The 18,055-nt window shown below is 49.4% G+C and overlaps 1 protein-coding gene across 2 annotated transcripts in view; it reads right to left on the bottom strand.

Annotated features, from left to right (window-relative positions):
- Positions 1-6,312: 6,312 nt before the first annotated feature.
- si:dkey-94l16.4 (transcription factor 20) overlaps positions 6,313-18,055 on the bottom strand; it is a 29,668-nt gene continuing 17,925 nt past the window's right edge. For both annotated transcript variants that reach the window (XM_039739297.1, XM_039739296.1), the window contains exons 3-6: positions 13,540-13,633; positions 13,409-13,458; positions 8,855-8,934; positions 6,313-7,262 (exon numbers count right to left, since the gene is read on the bottom strand). In XM_039739297.1, the coding sequence (XP_039595231.1) occupies positions 8,884-8,934; positions 13,409-13,458; positions 13,540-13,633 (195 nt within the window). In that variant the 3' untranslated portion in view covers positions 6,313-7,262; positions 8,855-8,883. The remainder of the gene's footprint in view (positions 7,263-8,854; positions 8,935-13,408; positions 13,459-13,539; positions 13,634-18,055) is intronic.

Here is an 18,055-nt window from a genome sequence, read left to right as displayed (position 1 = left end):
TTGTACTTCTGCTTGGCATCTGACCCACACACACACAGAGAGGGCAGCCCTCTTACTAAAGACAAAACCAAACCTGCCTGAGGGGCGAGTAGCTGGCCAGGTCACACTATGCGTCACCAAGTGTCCCCGCCTCACGAAGACGATGTAAAGGAAGGCTACAACTGAAAACCGCTGGGAAGGTCGTCTGGATGTGACACGGCCTTAAAAAGGAACAAAATCATGTGCTCAGACCGGCTCAATCCACAGAAAACCCACCACCAGACGGTACTGGGCACAAGGCAGGCCCCTCGCTCCCCCTCAGAGTCACACCCTGGCGTGAGGCCTACGAGCCCTCAGCCACTTGGTAAGCTTCGTTCACATGCCTTGTCCATTGGTACAAAGAAGGGCTCCCTGACCCCGATGGTGGTCTTGATCCTGGGGGTACCCAGTTGAGATTGCACATCAGGGTTCAGCATTACCATTGGTCCACTTTACTGTCCCCCGTGGCAGGCGTCCTCTGTGGACGTTGAGTGACAGTCACTTAACGTACATAGGGAAAAAAAAATTTAAAAAGTCCAAGAAAGATTTAGAATCCGCTGTCAGCTCTCCGTCCAGGGCCGTGTGAACAGCAAACCCTCAGGGTGAAAGGCGCTATAGAAAATTGAGTTTGCGTTTCTCCTCGGAGTTGGGCTTTGTACAGGCTGGCAGACGTCATCTGTCGCTCCGTTAGGAGGTCATCGTTGGCATTTGATTTGCATCGCTTCATTCGGACGGCTTTGGGTGGGTCTGCTCGATGGGCGGGGTTTACACATATCTGTGGAAGCAAAGCAGACGGCGACGGCGAAGTGTCGAGAACTCTGCTGTAGCACAAGCTGTTAGTGCGACTGAGCGTTGACAGACTTTACAACTCAACTAGGGCTACTTACACTCTCTCTCTCTCTCTCTCTCTCTCTCTCTCCCGACCCCCCCGTGCTGTGTTTGTATATTCAGCTGTTTGTATTTGTGTACATGTGAGACCAATCAACAGGGGGAGGAGCTCCCTGCGGAGATGGACTCGTCTGATTGGACGCTCAGCGTCTCCGCCTTCTCTTTCCTCTCCTGTGTTGGTTTTGTTTTCTTTTGATTGATCGATCGATTGATTGTAATTTATTTATTTATTTATTTATTTTATTTATTTGTAATAGCGGAGGGCTGAGAGGCTTAAAGACATTCGAATCTCAGTATCTTTTTAAAGTGCTGCAGGAACGGGAATCAAAAGGAAAAACCTAAAAGCCACACACGGCGGACTTCAAAATGGCAAAAAAAAAAAATGGCTGGGCGGACGTCTCCAGATTTCCAGCTCCGCGCTTTGCCTTCTTCAACTCGACGACGTTTTCAATTGACTATTTGTGTGGTGTTTTTTTATTTCTAGGCACATTTGCATGAATTTAAGATTATACTTCTGAAAATATAGAAGATTAAATGAGATTTAAAACAAACAAAAAACAAAAGAAACGGTCCTTACTTGTGCGGGTGGCTTCATCCCCGTTCTGCTTGGCGCGCCCTCAGCGGGTCGTCTGCCACTCTGTGTCATCAGCTGGGCGCCCCTCCCGGCCACACGAGGCGCCATGGTCTCGTTTCCGTTCCTCGTAAGCAGAAGAGAACAAGTGAACGACTGAAGCAAAACGGGACGGGGACCCCTTCATCGACTTTACCGAGCTTAAATCTCGACGCGTGTAAACGCTGACCGGAGCAAAAATCAAATCCAATCAAAACTAAGGAGAAGCGGAGAGGACGAGCGGCCCGCTGACAAAGCGTAGACGAGGACGGCGAGTGTGTGGCCAGTGTTGTGTTGGACTCCCTTTGTCTTTTTTGTGAAGTGATGTACCCAGACGCCCCAACGTGGAGTTTTAGCTGTGGGGTGTTTAACGCTAGAACTCGTGTCTGATTCCGTCATCGCAATACGATTGTCTTCCTGTAATTCCTCAAATCTCAAAGAGAAATAATTAAAAACAAAAAAAAAAAAGGAAAATGGCCTGGCTGTGTGTCTCATTGTGTTCGGAGGGGGTGACGAGTGACGGGTGGGGGGGTTTGGGGCAGTTTGTGCCCAGCTGGGGACTTTGACGTGTGGGTTGAAGGAAAAATCCAGGGGTCCTCACCGGTCAGCCCACCAGTCCTCATTCGTGCATTTAGTGCGCTGATTAACGAGAGGCACACAACGTACAAGACACGCCGGGCGGGGGTCACGGGGCAGCGTTTAGTCACGAGGAAGAGGAGGAGGAGGAGGAGACAAGAACAAACACACGTCATCAAATTAGCATACAGTCCGCACCTGTTAACCAAATCCAACGGGGACCCCCGTCACCCACCAACAGCCCCGCGTTGGCTTCGTCAGATATCAGAGAAATTCAACGTTGTCATTTGTCACCCTCTGATGGAGGTCCATGGGGGATTAGGAAAGGATCAAAAATCCAAACTATCATCATCTTCATAATCACACCAACGTCGAAACAGCAGAAAACAACCCGCCATGTTTTGTTGGTATGCTGGTATCGCATCCTGGGGTCCGGTGACGTGGCCTGCTTAACGTCAAGTCCTGCTGAAGACCCCAAGGGCAGGGTGTCATTTATAGTCCAAAATTAGAGGGCCAGAAAACCTCAAAGGTCTCACTGAACTCGACATGAAGACAATCAGTCATGCGGGTGCCACACCGCCTGCTTAAAGCATCGGGTGGGGCTCAGGGTGGGACTTGACACAGGTGGTCCTGCGTTCAAATCCTGCACCTGTCCTCTGTGTGGAGTGTGAAACCCACCAGAAGAGCAGACAAGACGGGGGGAGAAAGAGCCGCGCAGGTGAGCGGCCCCTGATTAAGGACGACAGCCGGGTGGGGGTCCTCGTCCTGGAAAGCCAATCCCAAGAAAAAAGGACAGGAGGGGACAAAAGGGCCCTCAAAAATAAAACCACCAAATTGGCACAGCCAGGCAGGGGTCCATCTGCCCACCATAGCCGTCCCCTCGCCTTATTTAGTGCGGCACAGTAACACACTTCAGAGTTTAGTGGGGGCCCCGAGTCCACCCTGGCAGTGCCAGCCAATAAAATGCGTGAAGATCCATTCATTCGACTCACTGTGAGCAAATGGAGGTGAGGGGGATTGGGGGGCACTTGAAGCCTCCACAAGGGCAGTGACAGGCCGGACCACCACCTCAGCGTGGCAGACCTGCTCGGCCATCAGCTGCAGTTCTGACCCTCTTTGTACTTTCGTAAGCAGGCGGCTCGAGACAGAAACAAAAACTGATGAAAGGCGCTATAAACCAGATCAAACAGCATATCCAACGGGCACGCAAGGCGCTACCCACAACATCCAGACCTGCCGGCATAAAGCACAAGAGACCCAAATGAAGGAGTAGAACTTGTTACACTCGAATGGCAGCAAATACACCAATAAATGAAAGGCGCTATAAAATGGGCATGAAGGGCACTACAAAACATTTAAAAATAAGGAAAGAGACATTATATACACGACCGCAAGTCAAAGAGACGCGAAGGGCGCTATAAACAAGGTACACCCAGATGTGCCTTTATGATACACATGAATATAAAATAGAGAGGGCAGAGCCGATGACGTCGTGCCCACCCTCTCAGAACACCCACTAGAGATGCCAGGCCAGTCCATCCACACTTTGTCTGCTTCTTCCTTCACAAGGTTGCTGCAGTTTGTCTCTCTCTCTCTCTCTCTCTCTCATCAAAGCAATGCCAGGTGCCAGTTCATGAGGGGGCAGAGTGGGCTACACACACACAGACACACACACTCGGGGTCCATCATTCAGACTCACCACTTGGCCCACCTGCTTGTCTTTGGTGTGCCACAGCCTTGGGCAGAAGACGCAGACCCCACACAATCAGGACCTTCAGTTCAAAGAAGGTAAAGTGTAAGGAAAGTGGCAGTGCCAGCAGGGATGTCCGCACAGCACAAACGCCTCGGCTCTGCCACTCATTTTGGACGGGTAATACTCCAGGTGTAAGAACAGACAGTTGACTTCATGCCACATCCGCGGGTCTGGACATTTCAAGAGGGGCGAGCGAGACATTTTGATTACAGCTGTCACCTTGGGTGTGTCAATCATGCCAAGTCCCCGCGCCCAGACTGCATATGCAGAGCGTTAAAGTGTCACCTTAACCTGGACTCGCTGGCGCCACCTCCTGACAGGAATTGGCATCTCTAAAGAGACACCCAGTATGAATGTGTGTGCCCACTGATGGGCTGGCCCTACACCCACTAGGACTTGGACAGGCTCAGCTTCGAGAACCGGACAGTTGGACAGAAGGATGTGGGTGTTGATGCCATTGCAAAATGTCTGCCTTGCTGTCCCATGTTGATGTCAAGGGGCCCTTGTGCTTGATGTTGTTGGCTCAGGACCCGAGACAAACGCGTTTAGTTACCCCTTCAATGTCTGTGGACCCCAAGACCTCACTTTAGTTCTGCTGGGCACCAAAATGTCAGTGAGCCGCATGTCTAAGGGTGCCAGGAGGGCCCACCGAATTCTTCAGGTCAGACTTCTTCCATTAGACAGGCACACTGGGCATTACCAACTGCCCCTTATTAAGTGGCAGGCCCTCTTGGACACTCTACAACTTTGCCAGCCTGGCACCATCTGGTGGAGCCACCACTTGTCTCAGTAGTGGTCACCCCTTGCATTGGCCATTTGCATTCAACCACAAGGCCACCACTAGCTGGGTGTTGGTTACCACTTGAGGACATTACGGGGACTCATACAGAGGTGGTGGTCCTGGTGACAATGACATTTATGACTATCAGCCCAGCAGGTGGGGCACGCCTCACCCAGACCTGAGTGGCTGGCACTTGACCTACCCATCTTGAAGGGCATCGTTTGCACATCAGCTGAGAGCAGAAGCAGGAAAGGCCCAGGTGGTCCCAAACCAGCAGCCATTCAAGAGGACAGTCCTGCCAAGTGGACTCCGAGAAACACAAATCTGAACGTTCAGTCATGCAGGCCATCAAGCTCGATGCGCAAGACGTGACAACCCAAGCCTGCTTCATTGATGGCAGCACACTGGGCACACATGGCAAGTGGCAAACCCCAGAGCTGCTTTAATGGCACCGGGGAAACTGATCCCTGCCAAGCGGTCCAAATGGATTACAAAGAAAAGTCGAGATAACCGATGGGGCAAACGCGCAGCCCCCTTTAATGGGACACCTCAATGAGTCACCACTGCTGCGGCCCGCCGCTTATAGAAGTCCCATCGTGAATTCAATGGGGGTCGCCAGTCTGAAGTGTCACTGGATTGTACCTGAAGGTCCAACTTGTGCTGAGCCAGCATGGGGGTCTGCCCTTCACTATAAGGCAGGCAGTGGCGTGAACTGCTTAGGTCTTTGGATGTCAAATGCCACTACTGACCGAGTGTGACCACCTCACCGACACGGGCACCAACTGCTAACACTAAAGAAATGAAACCAATCACATCTCAGATGTCACGTGCAACTCCATGGCAAGCAAGCGGTCAGCTGACTGAACGTCCAGTGGAATTGGCAATGGAGAAACAGAAACAGCGTGGTAGAGCTGGCGAGAGCAGGCCGGCCATCAGACCCAAGATGACGAGCGAAAGACGGCCATCAGACCAAAGATGACAGGTGAGGACGGTAATCAGACCGAAGATGACAGGTGACGACGGCCATCAGACCGAATCAGACCCAATGACAAGTGAAAGACGGCCATCAGACCTAAGATGACAGGCGAGGACGGCCATCAGACCGAAAGACGGCGTGTGAGGACGGCCATCAGACCAAAGATGACAGGCGAGATGGCCATCAGACCCTGAGGCCCTGCACACAATCACACATCGTGCAGTGAGCGGCGACACGACATTTTTATTAAGGTTAATCTTCACAGCTTTGAAAAGGTCAGCGTTGTTGTCCACCTGAAGTGCGATGGAGAGAAGCCACAATGAAGGAGAACCCAATGACCCCTTCGTGCCCTGGCACCTTTGACCGTTTCCTGATATTTACTCGGGTCCACTTTATGGCGAGGCACTGTGATTTGTAGTACAGCCACTGGCGCCGTCCCCGCTGGCGTTACGGAGACCTGAGGTGATGTCCAACAATGCCAGCCAGAACCAAAGCAGCTGCTATCGTAGGTTCATTTACTCGTCAAGCCACCTGGTTTATTACGGTGGGATCAAACGACACCAAACCAGCGGTCACGGCGCCAACCCACCCAGCAAGGAGTTACAGTAATGGTGGAATCCAATCAGCCAGCAACAACAAACCTTGACCCGGTAGAGCGGGCAGTGGCGGGCTCTCCTGCCATTTGAGGCCTTAAAGATGGTGACCAAGCGGGTTTTCAAAGAAGATTTATTACCCACAATGCAATGGCAATTTTTCCAGAAAAATGTACAAGTGTGATTACTGTTACCCATAATGCAAAAGGCCTTTTCCCAACATGCACTTGTGACTGCACATTTGATATTTAGGACGTCCGGAGCGGCACGTGGATGACATCTAAACACATTTACAGCAAAACCAGAAGTTTGAATTTTTGGTTAAAAGCACACACACCGTCTACACACACTTCACAATTTTCTACCCAAAAGCTCAACTAAAGAGAAAACAAACAAACAAACAAACAAACAAAAGAACAAAAGATTGCGAACTGCCAGTACATTTCTTTTTTTTCCCTGCATTACCCTAATGGCATTTATACAAAAGTGTTGTGAAATATAAGAAAGTAGCAATAAATTATAAAATACGTAACATCGTCCGTTACTAAAGGGCGGCGGAAATTACAAAAGTTAAAAAAAAAAAAAAAACCAAAAAAAACAAGCCCCCTTAACTTTCATGAAAGGCCCAGACGGGGGGTCACCGGAGACACCGGGCACCCCAAAGTCGCTTGAGTTCAGGCTGGGCTCATCTCACTCATCGGGGGTCCATAAATCTCTTAAACGCCATGAAAGTTCATTTGTCCAGAGGGTCTCGCTTTGGGGTCGTTACCACTTCATAAGAATACTAAGTGCGATTTAAAACACTGCCGTTAACATGGCGCTCCAGCATTAAGGCAGCTTGCCAGTTGAGGGGCTCTAAAGAGACAAAACCACCCCCCACCCCCCTCCCCCCATTGTGAGCGCTAAGTAGAGGGGTCTCTTAAGGCTCAAATCGACTCCAAAAAGGCGACCAGCCGTAAAACAAAAGGAAAGACGGGAGGTCCGTAGGCAGGGCCCTGCCAGATGTACCCCACAGCACGTGTGCCGCTGCCTCACACAATCATTCTCAGGTGCACGGGGGTCCTCACCTGAAAAAGGAGACAAACACAAAAGCGTCAGTGGGTTCGGAACAAAAGAAAAAAAAAACAAAAAAAACGAGTAGACCTCAACGGCGGCAGGTTTGACTTCAACCAAATTCTCAAAATGTCTACTTCATCTCCACGTGGGGTCCGCGTGCCCGGTCGTCCGCTGGCGAGTCAGACCCTTTGCCATCACGTCTTCCTTTATTCTGTCCATTCAGCCCATGACACTAGCTGGGCCCCCCGTTCTTCCTCACAGTTCTTTTCTAAAGGCTGTACCTGACCCCCCTCCTCCTCCTCACCTGATGCCCCTGTCCACCCACATTCTCTTTGCTCGTCATCTTCTTCTGCCCGCACCTCTCTTTGGCCTTCCTTTACATGTACCCCCTGATTCTCCTACTCCTGCCCACCTTATCAAACTTTGTTACTCCACACGTCCATCTCAACATACGACAATCGTGGACAGACCACCTTCTTTTGCACACTGCACCCTCGGTCACATGACACGTCCAACCCAATTGCATTCTGGGGTTTATTTCTAGAATTTGCTCTCCGTCCTCAGGAGCTTTGAACTTTTCCACCCTTTAGAGCCTTTCTACCTGGAGGAGAATGTCCCCATTTTGTACTTGTCCCTTAAATTTTACATATCCCGTCTTATTCCAACTAATTTTAGGGGGTCTCTCCCTCCACTGCTCCAGATTCCTTTCCACAGTATCCTGCAAATGGCAAGTGCCACGGGGCCCGACCAACAACACCCCTAAGACGACGATCTTTGATGGAAGCCCACCTCAATTACAAACCACAAATGGGCATCTCCACATCATGTGCCTTCACTCAGTCCCCTCTTCACCAGCTTTCATTCAGTTCTGCCCCGTCCGTGTTCTTGAGAATTTGATTTTACACGTCTTTTATTTTGTTGGCATATCCTGAATGCAGACACAGGGCACCTGGTGGGGGGCGACTGTGGTTTCCTTTCTCACTAGAGGGAGAGGACAGCGTGGTGGGACACATGCATCGTTGGTAAGTAAGCCGCGGTCCATCAGCTCCCACGTGCCAAGCTGATTCTCGGGATCAAGATACGTCAGCCTGTTGGGGTCCGCATGCTACCCAGGGCCACCGTGAAGGTGTGTCAGCCCTTGTGTGGGTGGGCCGATGTTACCCTTCAGGTGTCGTCTGTATCTGTGGTCATCTGCGTGTTGTTCATGTTAAAGCCAGCGGGTCCCTATCTGAAGGGCTGACGAGTGACGGGCTGTGTAAGTGTCACCAAGTGGACAGGTGGTCTGCACAGGTGCATGTGGGAGAGTAGGGGCCAAGCAAGTCGCACGGACCCCATGGTGACACAACACTGCCACACTGTGCCCTACACAAACTGAAGCAGCTCACTGTACAGCTGTCTGCCTTTGGTCATATTCCCTCCTGGCTCGGGGTGAAGATGCCACCCCAGCGGTACCACCCAAGGCTGCTCCTGGTGTCCACCAGACCCACTTTACACCTTTGCTAACCGGATTAGCTTGCACTCTTCACACCGTTCTGTGACGTATGAAGACCCGGGATGTCAAGCGTGTGACGCGGAGCGACGGGCTCCAAAGAGAAGCACAAACCTTGCATAGTTGACTTGCTTGTTCTTCTGTCACCTGTTCTTTCCTCTGTCCAGAGTCCCGGGTCCTTTTGACATTTTGCTCTGATGAAAGAGAAAACAAATGGAGAGTTGAAGCAAACATCCACAGCTTTACCCTTCACTCAAGGGCTGCCCTCAAAAACACCAAACCCCCAAATCGTGGCACACGTGCGCCCTTGGCGGAGGCGGGACGTCCGGGACCCCTTCATACTCTTGGCCTGCACTCGCTGCTCCACTGTAACCTCTCCAAGTCTGAACTCGGACCCAAGAAGCTCATGGTACGATGGTGATGGCGGTGATGGAAGCGGGCAGGATGACAAAGCCCCCTTCCTGGCCTTCTGTCTCATGGCGGGTACCTTCTTCATGCAGCACTTGACTGCCCGTCAATGCACTTTCATTATTCATCCTGTCAGTCTCTAAAATGGCAGCTCCATTATTAACAATTCATAGCAGCGTTTCACATGGAGGTGGGAGGCCATCAGCGTGTAAAGCCGTCCTTTTACAAAAGCAGGCGTGAAGGACTACAAAGCCCACCATTGTTACATGAAGCTGTGAGTCACAGCCTGCTCTGCTTTTCTGTCCTATAAACAGAGGGGCGCACTTCATATCACACGGGGAGTGTCCTTCGGTTGTGTTAGAGCAGCTTTATCACGCGTTTGATGAGCGCATAACCACTCGGAGGAAACTTTAAATCAGGCCCGAGTGGCATGGCGGTGCAGTGCTTAGCGCTGCTGCTGGGGTTCGAGTCTGAATCTCACGGGCCCCCCATCTTTCAGAAAAAGACACCAAAGAGGATGTTGAACCCCACCCCGATGCCCCTTCTGATACCAACCCCATAAAGCTGTCCTGCTTACAGAAGGTGGCATCAGATGTCAGACCGACTCGCGAGAAGGGCGGAGCTCCAGATAATTAGATGTCGTTACTTTTGTTTTGAGCCGTTTGCTGGCTGTCTTTTTACCAGGGTGGTACCCCCAAGTTTTTTTTGGGCTGTCTATGTTAGTCTGCTTTCCCGGCCACAACTCCAATGTGCAGGTTGGATTAATCGCCAATTCCAGATTGGCCGTGTGTGTGTGTGTGTGGCACCCTCGCCAATCAACTTGGAGGTTACGTTGCGTTACCAAGTACATCAAGCTAAAGGCCTCAGATGGCCAGAGTGTTGGATAACCCGGACATCTTACAAGTTAGTGACATACCAAGATACCTTCCTGGTAATAACGTGTCTCATATGTTGACATGTCAGAGGTGAAACGGGCAATGGAATATCTGGAGACAAGCTGCCCGCCACCAAAGAGAGACCCAAGAGACTTTTACTTTGAAAACATTTCAGGATATGCAGTGAGACACAAAATTTACAAGAAACCGCAATGCATCCTTAGCCCACTAGGTGTCAGTGCAGAACTGAAAACAGCTGGCGCAGAAGTCCTGTGTCTCCTTTCGAACATGACTGGGATCAGCAAGTGGGTGGGTAGGCTTTCTGGGCCAGGGATACGCACCCCAATTCACAACCGAAAATATGTTTGGTTAAGCAAATTGGCAAAGTGAATCGAAACACCGTCCCTCTTAGCGACACGACGTGATGTGGCGCAGCGTTCTAAGAGAGCACAAGCAACTTAACAATGCAGGACGACAGCAGGCAGGTGACGGCTTTCACATACGATGAACTGGAAGATTTTTTCTAACTGGAAAGCAACAAAGCCTTTCTAACAATCACGTTACAATCCATCATGCAGACCATATGCAGGCAGAGTTACTGGGGGGTCCTCGAGCATGCCCCTGGAGAGTGGCTGCAAGCTTTGCCAATATCATCTCGGTTGACGGGCACCTTTATTAGTTTCATTTGTTTTCTTTTTTCTTGCTCAGGGTCACACACTGTCAGCAACGGGACTGGAACCCCTGCTCTTAACCGTGACGTCACACTGCCTGCGCCTGCAAGTGTCTTCAGTTTTATTTTTATTGTAATCATAAGCTTGGCCTGACGACCAGACCTCGGTTAAAAGCTGTGATTCTTAACCTTTCTGTTAGTCGCAGACCCCCTTTAAGAATCTGACAAAAGCTATGGACCCCCCTTACCCAGAAATATTCATCTGTATGGTAACTGCGGCGTTTCTCGTTGTTAATTTTCTCACAAGTATGCACAGTGAGTATAGAAAAGACCCCCCCTTTGAAATATTCCCTTTTCTTTGCTTTATACCCTCAACACACACACAGACACTAATATTTTTTCCAGCTTTACTTACTCAATGCCATCTCTAACATCCAAGTGAAAGACATCACAGCTACAGTTCAAAGAATGATAAAAAAATCAAAAACAAGACCTACTGAGATGAATAAAGGACCCCCCAAACTCACTCAGGTGTCGGTGCCCACCATTCCCATTGCGGTTACTGGCTGTGCTCACTTGTACTGAGTGGGATTAGTGAAGCTGTTCCTGGTCCATTCATTCCCTTGCTTGGTTGAGCAACTGACAGCAAACACCTGACTGTGGGTGGCAGGCCACTTTCAGAAGATCTCAGGATAGAGTGGAGGGCAGACGTAAGGCAGGAGATCTCAGAGGCTTTATCAGTCCCAAGGAGTTCAGTAAAGTCCATCATAAGGAAGTGTTTGGCACTACTAGGACCTTCCAAACTGGATGGAGGAGCAAGGAGGACACTGGGAAGAGAGACCACCAAGAGGCCAATGGCCACTTTGAAGGAGTTCCAGGATTTGATGGCACAGACTGGTCATTAGTGGTGTGCATAGGACGACGATTTCACAAGCGCTCCACCATTGTGGCTTGTTCAGGAGGGTCGCACTTCCCAAGAAAGGCCACATGAAGGCTCGTTTGAGTTTTCCCAGAATGCACCTTGAAGATTCTGATGCCAAGTGGATAAAAGGTCTTCTGGTCAGACGAGACCAAAATCAAACGGTCCAGCAATGCAGCTCACCATCCACAACACACCATACCGACAGTAAAGCACGGAGCGGGCAGCATCCTCTGGTGGGGGGCCTGGGGCTCTCGGTAGGTTAGAAGGAAACATGGAGGGGGCAAAATCCAATTCATGAGGAAAACCTGCTACCCTGAAGATGGGCAGAATGTTCACCTTTTAACACGATGACGACCCAAAGCACACAGCAAAACTGACCAGCCAGTGGCTGAACGTCTTGGTGTGGCCAGTCAGAGCCCAGACCTACTGTAAATGATAGTGAAAATCTGTGGAGAGATCAGAAGATCACAGACCACCAATGTGACCGAACTTGAACAGTTAAACTGTAAAGAAGAGTGGGGGGCTCAGTCCAGGTGTGCAAAGCTGATCGACAAGAATCAACAGACTCAAGGCTGGCATTAAAGCAAAGGGGGGTCACCAAAATGACACTGACATGTGGGGGTGATCCTTTAGTCATCTCAGGACGTCTCGTTTTTGATTTTTTAAATTCTCCTGAACTGCAGATGTGATGTCTTTCACTGGGATGTTAGAGGTGGCATTGAGGAGGTAAAGTGTGTGTGTTCTCATTTAAGGCTGTAAAGCAAAACAAATGGGAATATTTCAAAGGGGGGATTCTCTTCTATACCCACTGTGACTCACGCATTAGGCTCAGGTGACATAAATACTTGTGAGAAAACCAACAGTAGCGGGCTGTATACTGAATATAAACGTTCATTTTTATCTGACCCTCTGGGGTCCACGGACCCCAGGGTCAAGAACCCCTGGTTTAAAGAAATGAGCGTGCAAAGAAACTGACTGGTAAAAATGACATCAGTCAAGGGCGACGCCTGAAGTCAAGTTGAAATGCCGGAAACGCAAGGAACACGGAGAGCACCTGAAGACGTCTTTACCTGGACAGACGACGTGTGGACATTTGCTTTTGAAGTTAGGAAGGAGCAAACCACAAGGCAACGGGCATCATCACAACGAAACGAAGGAGAGTGCCTTGGCGTGTGACAACTGTACGTCTGCGTTTTTCAAAAACTCCATTCACGAGGCCACACAAGAGCCGTCGTTTTCGAACGCACGCCCTTTAGGCAGCGTTTTCAAAGAGATTTGTCGGTGGTGGACGGTAGGCCAAAACAAAGGGACAGTCAACAGACAGACGTGATGAGCGTTTCAGCAGTTGCCCCACTGTTGGCACCGAATTCAAAGTCCGTCAGGAAGAGTCGCGTAACATAAATGAGACCTGAAACTGACAAGCTGGCAGGTAACGGAATGTATCGCTTTCACTGGCGCCGATGACACAACCACTTTACAACATGGTGGCAGCACCAGTGCAACAAGCAGTCGGTACAACCTGGGGGGGATGAGGGGGCATTCAATGCCATACAGTCCTGTACTGTTTCAGAAAATGGAACCCTGGGGGTTAACAGACCACCTGCCTGTGAGCATTTGAGGTGCACATCACATGTCTGGGGTCCACGGCGGCTCAGAGTGCGGGTTCTGCTCCATCATGGAGATGAAGAGACGCAGAAGGTGGGGGAGAAACCCGAAATGTGGCGAGAGGAGAGGGAGGTCTTTGGGCACACTACCACTGAAGATGCCAGGCACAGCCGGACATTGTTTATTACCTTGTGTTTGGCACATCTCATGGAGAAGTTGTCTTCATCAAGAGCGCAGTCTGTCAAGACATAAAGTGCACAATGAACAAAAGCAGACGGCGTATCGACATGGACGCCAGTCTATCAGAGCGCTCTCTTACCTGACAGGAACGCACACGTATAGTGATATTTGTTAGGACACCCCTTGAAGTAGCAGCCTATTGTGGCACCAGACTTGTGGCATGAAGTGCAAACCTACAAGAGAAAAAAGAAATAAAGGAGATTATACAAAAAACGAAACCTGCGCAGCATCTGGGCCAACTAATAAGGAGCGAGTCCAATCGTCTTTGTCACCTCACCCTAAATACCTAAAACGTGATTTGTAGACAAAGCTGACCTGCTGCGGCTCTCGAAGGCCGTTAGTGTCCGAGTCGCGGGGGGCTCACAGGTCGTCACTCCACATGGGAGCTTCTATTGTGGTCATCCTCAGGGTCCCGTTTTTCTACTTCAGTGTTTAGGAGCCTTGCTGGCCTGTGCCTCAGAAGACTGGGCGGTCATACAGGAAGTACCCCGTCAGACTGGCGTTTAAACATCTGCCCACTCCGAACACGAAGATGGCACACGAGGACATGCATTACAACGTTGTCGTGTCTGCCTAGTGGGGGCTGCTACTGCCTTTTCCTCTTTTGTCTTGACATGCTGACCCCCGGGACGTCTCTTCTTATTTTTAGTGAGGACAGGGAGCCCCCCCACCACCCCCTTAATTTTACTCTCTGCAGGTGTTTTCTGATTTTTCTTGACATTGATGGCTTCTTCTTTAAACTCTCAAGCTCTGTGAAGGCTCAGGACACACCGAAGAGGCTGTAAGATGAGGGGGCTGGAGGTGGGATTGGTGGACTTGCCACCCATTGCCTCTTTCATCAGACTCGGGCACCTCACCCTTGTCTTCTCTGTCACTGCTCTGTACTTTTAAACATTGGGAAGAAACTTTCAGCTCAAGCGTCCCTTAAACACACTCGTCTGAGCGAAGGTTTAATAATTTATTACTAAAAACGGCAGGCGTCGCCAGGTTTACATGGCATCATGAGTGAAGACCACGGAGCAGTCGCCTGCTTGGGGCAGCTGGTCTGCCTTTGTGGGGGCAGCAGACGTACAAATAACCTGGAGAGGAAGGACAGCTGTACTGGGTTAAGCTGAAGGCAAAAATCGCAGGCCATTGGGAGCAACGCTGCTCTTCTTCACCTTGTAGTGCCAGTTGGGGGCAGTGACGTGTGGGTGGCTTGGGTGGGCTTCAGTATCCCATGGAAATGCAGAGCTCCCTAGTCTTATGAAATAAAAACAAAAAAAGGCACAAGACCTAACGTCCACCACCCTAACAAAAGTGTCTGCATGTCTGTCCAGTTGTCGTGTCTCGATCATTCCAACAGATGGCGCATCACAAACATCTAATAATAAAACGCATCGCACTTGGAATTCCAACAGATGGCACAGCATCACAAATATTACCCGTGCTTTTACAAATCCCATGACAAATGGCATAACAAGAGACTTTGGAATGGTGTCTGTCATTCCAACAGATGGCACATCACAAATCCTACGGCACATAACAGAGAAATGAAGTGCAAGGCGTGCACTGCAGCCGTTAACGTTTAATCACCTTGATTTGAACCCACCTTAGACGGGTAGCACTGCCAGGCACCGTTAATCAGGTTTCTGGCATAAAAGGAGCCACGTCACCTCACCGAGGGGTCAGAGTCAGGGGATGAGGAGGACAAATCTCACCAGGAGGAAGGACAATCAGCTGCGTGGTGTACAGTGTGTGTCTGTAACTGTGTTAAGAGTTTGGGGGTCTGAGACGCGCCCCCGCAATGGCAATCACAGCACAGAGCTCTTAATCGGCCCCTTACAACTACTGCAATGCTGCCAATCGCTTGGCACTTTTTGGCTCTTCACGTGCAGGAATCTGAATTTCAAAACTGGACTGCCAGCTTCACTCTTCACCCGACTGCCGCTCACAACGTTCTGTAAGTTGGAAAATCGTGAAGTAGAAAAAAATAAAAAGAGAGACAGACAGATGGCACCAAGACAAGCCGGGTGAGCTCGAGCGCTTCCTGTTTGGATGTTTGCCCTTCACGTGCCTCGTCTGTTGAGTGCGGTTAAGGACTCTTGCGCCACTCAATTGCATAATCACTTTAAAATGGCATTCTTCACGATGCCTTGGTGTTCTGCACGTGGAAGAAACTAATGGGCCGATTGCAAACGCACCAGGCCCCACTGCGCCTGCACAGCGCGTCTCCCACCCACAACCAGTCTAAACCTGCCCAGCCCGACTGGAAATGGCAGGCCTGGCGCTGCTCCTTTGTCTGCCGAGCAGCTCAGTGTGCTTTAATGGGAGCCTAGTGGACTCGTCCCTTTGACAAAAGTGTTGCCAGGCCTGCTGCCTGCCCCAAGTGCCTCCATTACGTGAATCGTTCATCCGAGTGGTGAAGCCACTGCCAGAGCCTCACCCAGCATGGCATTTGGCTGCAGTTACTGTGCCTCTCAGGCGGACTCCTGGAAGGTGGCAGTTGGCACTGCCAGGCTAACTCCTTCACCTCATTTTTCTTTAACCTCAAGTTAAATTTGCCACTTTGTTTCCAAACTCCAGAACTGGTTTAAATAAACTCCACTTTTAACGTCCAGATCTGCATGGAGTCACTCCGGTGTTCCAGGATTTCTATTTTGAAATGACCGCCTTACCATTACGGTGCAGTGACCACATGCCTCTGCACACCACCCACGGACTGAATTTTATCCTGATTAACGGAGATGTTGGCCTGCCTGACCAATGGATCCACTAGACTTGCCAACACTGGTGCCAAGGCTGTCTGACAATGTGTGGCGTAACCCTTACTGCTCATGAGCGGCCGGGCATTCAATGGCAAAACACATCTGATGAGCCACACAGACGTCTCACGACGGCAACTCAGAGTTCAGAATTGAAATATAAAAAGGAAACAAAACTGAGGCCTGGGACTGGTGAAGCTACAAACCTCACCTGAATTCACCAAGTCTGAGGAGATCATGTTGTGTGTGTGTATCTACAGTAGGTCTGGACTGCCACACACGTGCGCATGGGGAGGCAGCTGAAGGGCTCGAAGGTAGGAGGGAAATGGCGGAGGGCATTAACCCTCACTTTTCTCCTGCAGACCATTCTCAGGAAATTCCGCCTGGCCACGAAGACGCCACTTCCAGTTCTGGCCCAGCAGACATCACTTCCACTGCATCTCCTTAAACACCACCATTTTCTAGCTGTGCCTCAGTTCCATTTTGAACTCCAGAATATCAGTTGCTTTTCTGCATTTCAACGACTTACAATATACCCCAAACTTGTGTGGCTCCTAGGTGTTCTTGTAGTGACAGTAATATATATATATCTATTCATAGCCTTCGTAGGCTGAGTCCCGACCTGACAGGTAGGGCATGTGGTTGGTCTGCCAGTCAGCAAACATCTGCCACGGGGCCGTCTGAGTTGTGAGAAGATGATCATGGAATGGTACACAGTTTACTGTCACATATTTCACATATACATATATATACACATATATACATATACATATATATACACATATATACATATACATATATATATATATATATATATATATATATATATATATATATATATATATATATATATATATATATATATATACATATACATATACATATATATATATATATATATATACATATATACATATATATATATATATATACATATATATATATATATATATATATACATATATAAATATATATATATATATACATACACACACACACACACACACACAATATCTCACAAAAGTGAGTCAACCCTCACATTTTTGTAAATATTTTATTCAATCTTTTCATGGGACAACACTGAAGATGTGACACTTTGTCAAGTAGTCCGTGTACAGCTTGTATCACAGTGTAAATCTGCTGTCCCCCACACAGCCATTAATGTCTAAACAGCTGGAAACAAAAGTTAGTCCACCCCCAAGTGAAAAATGTCCAAATTCTGCCTAAACTGTTAATATTTTGTGTGACCGCCCACCGTTATTCTCCAGCACTGCCTTAACTCTTTTGGGCATGGAGTTCAGTAGAGCTTCACAGATGGCCACTGGAATCCTCTTCCACTCCTCCATGATGACACCTCGCATTTCTCCACCTTCCCCACAGATGCTCAATGGGGTTTAGGTCTGGAGACATGCTTGGCCAGTCCGACACCTTTACCCTCAGTGGTCATCTTGGAGTTGTGTTTGGGCTCATTATCATGTTGGCATACTGCCCACCACCACCCTTGACTGTAGGTAAGCCACACTTGTCTTTGTGCTCCTCACGTGGTTGCCACCACACACGCTTGACCCCATCTGAACCAGATAAGTTGATCTCGGTCTCATCAGTTCCAGTAATCCATGTCCTTAATCTGCTTGTCTTACTTGTGCATCATCCTTAGAAGAGGCTTCCTTCTGGGACAACAGCCATGCAGACCAATTTGTGCGGTGGGCAGGTTGACCTTCGACCTCTGCAGCAATGCTGGCAGCAATCATACGACTATTTTCAAAAGACAACCTCTGGATATGACGCTGAGCACGTGCACTCGACTTCTAATGACACGATTATACAAGCTGTACACGGACTACGTTACAT

The sequence above is a fragment of the Polypterus senegalus genome, chromosome 17, assembly GCF_016835505.1.
Source record: "Polypterus senegalus isolate Bchr_013 chromosome 17, ASM1683550v1, whole genome shotgun sequence".
Lineage (NCBI taxonomy): Eukaryota > Metazoa > Chordata > Cladistia > Polypteriformes > Polypteridae > Polypterus > Polypterus senegalus.
Note: the sequence above shows the minus strand (reverse complement) of the source record. Positions and strands in the feature narration are given on the sequence as shown.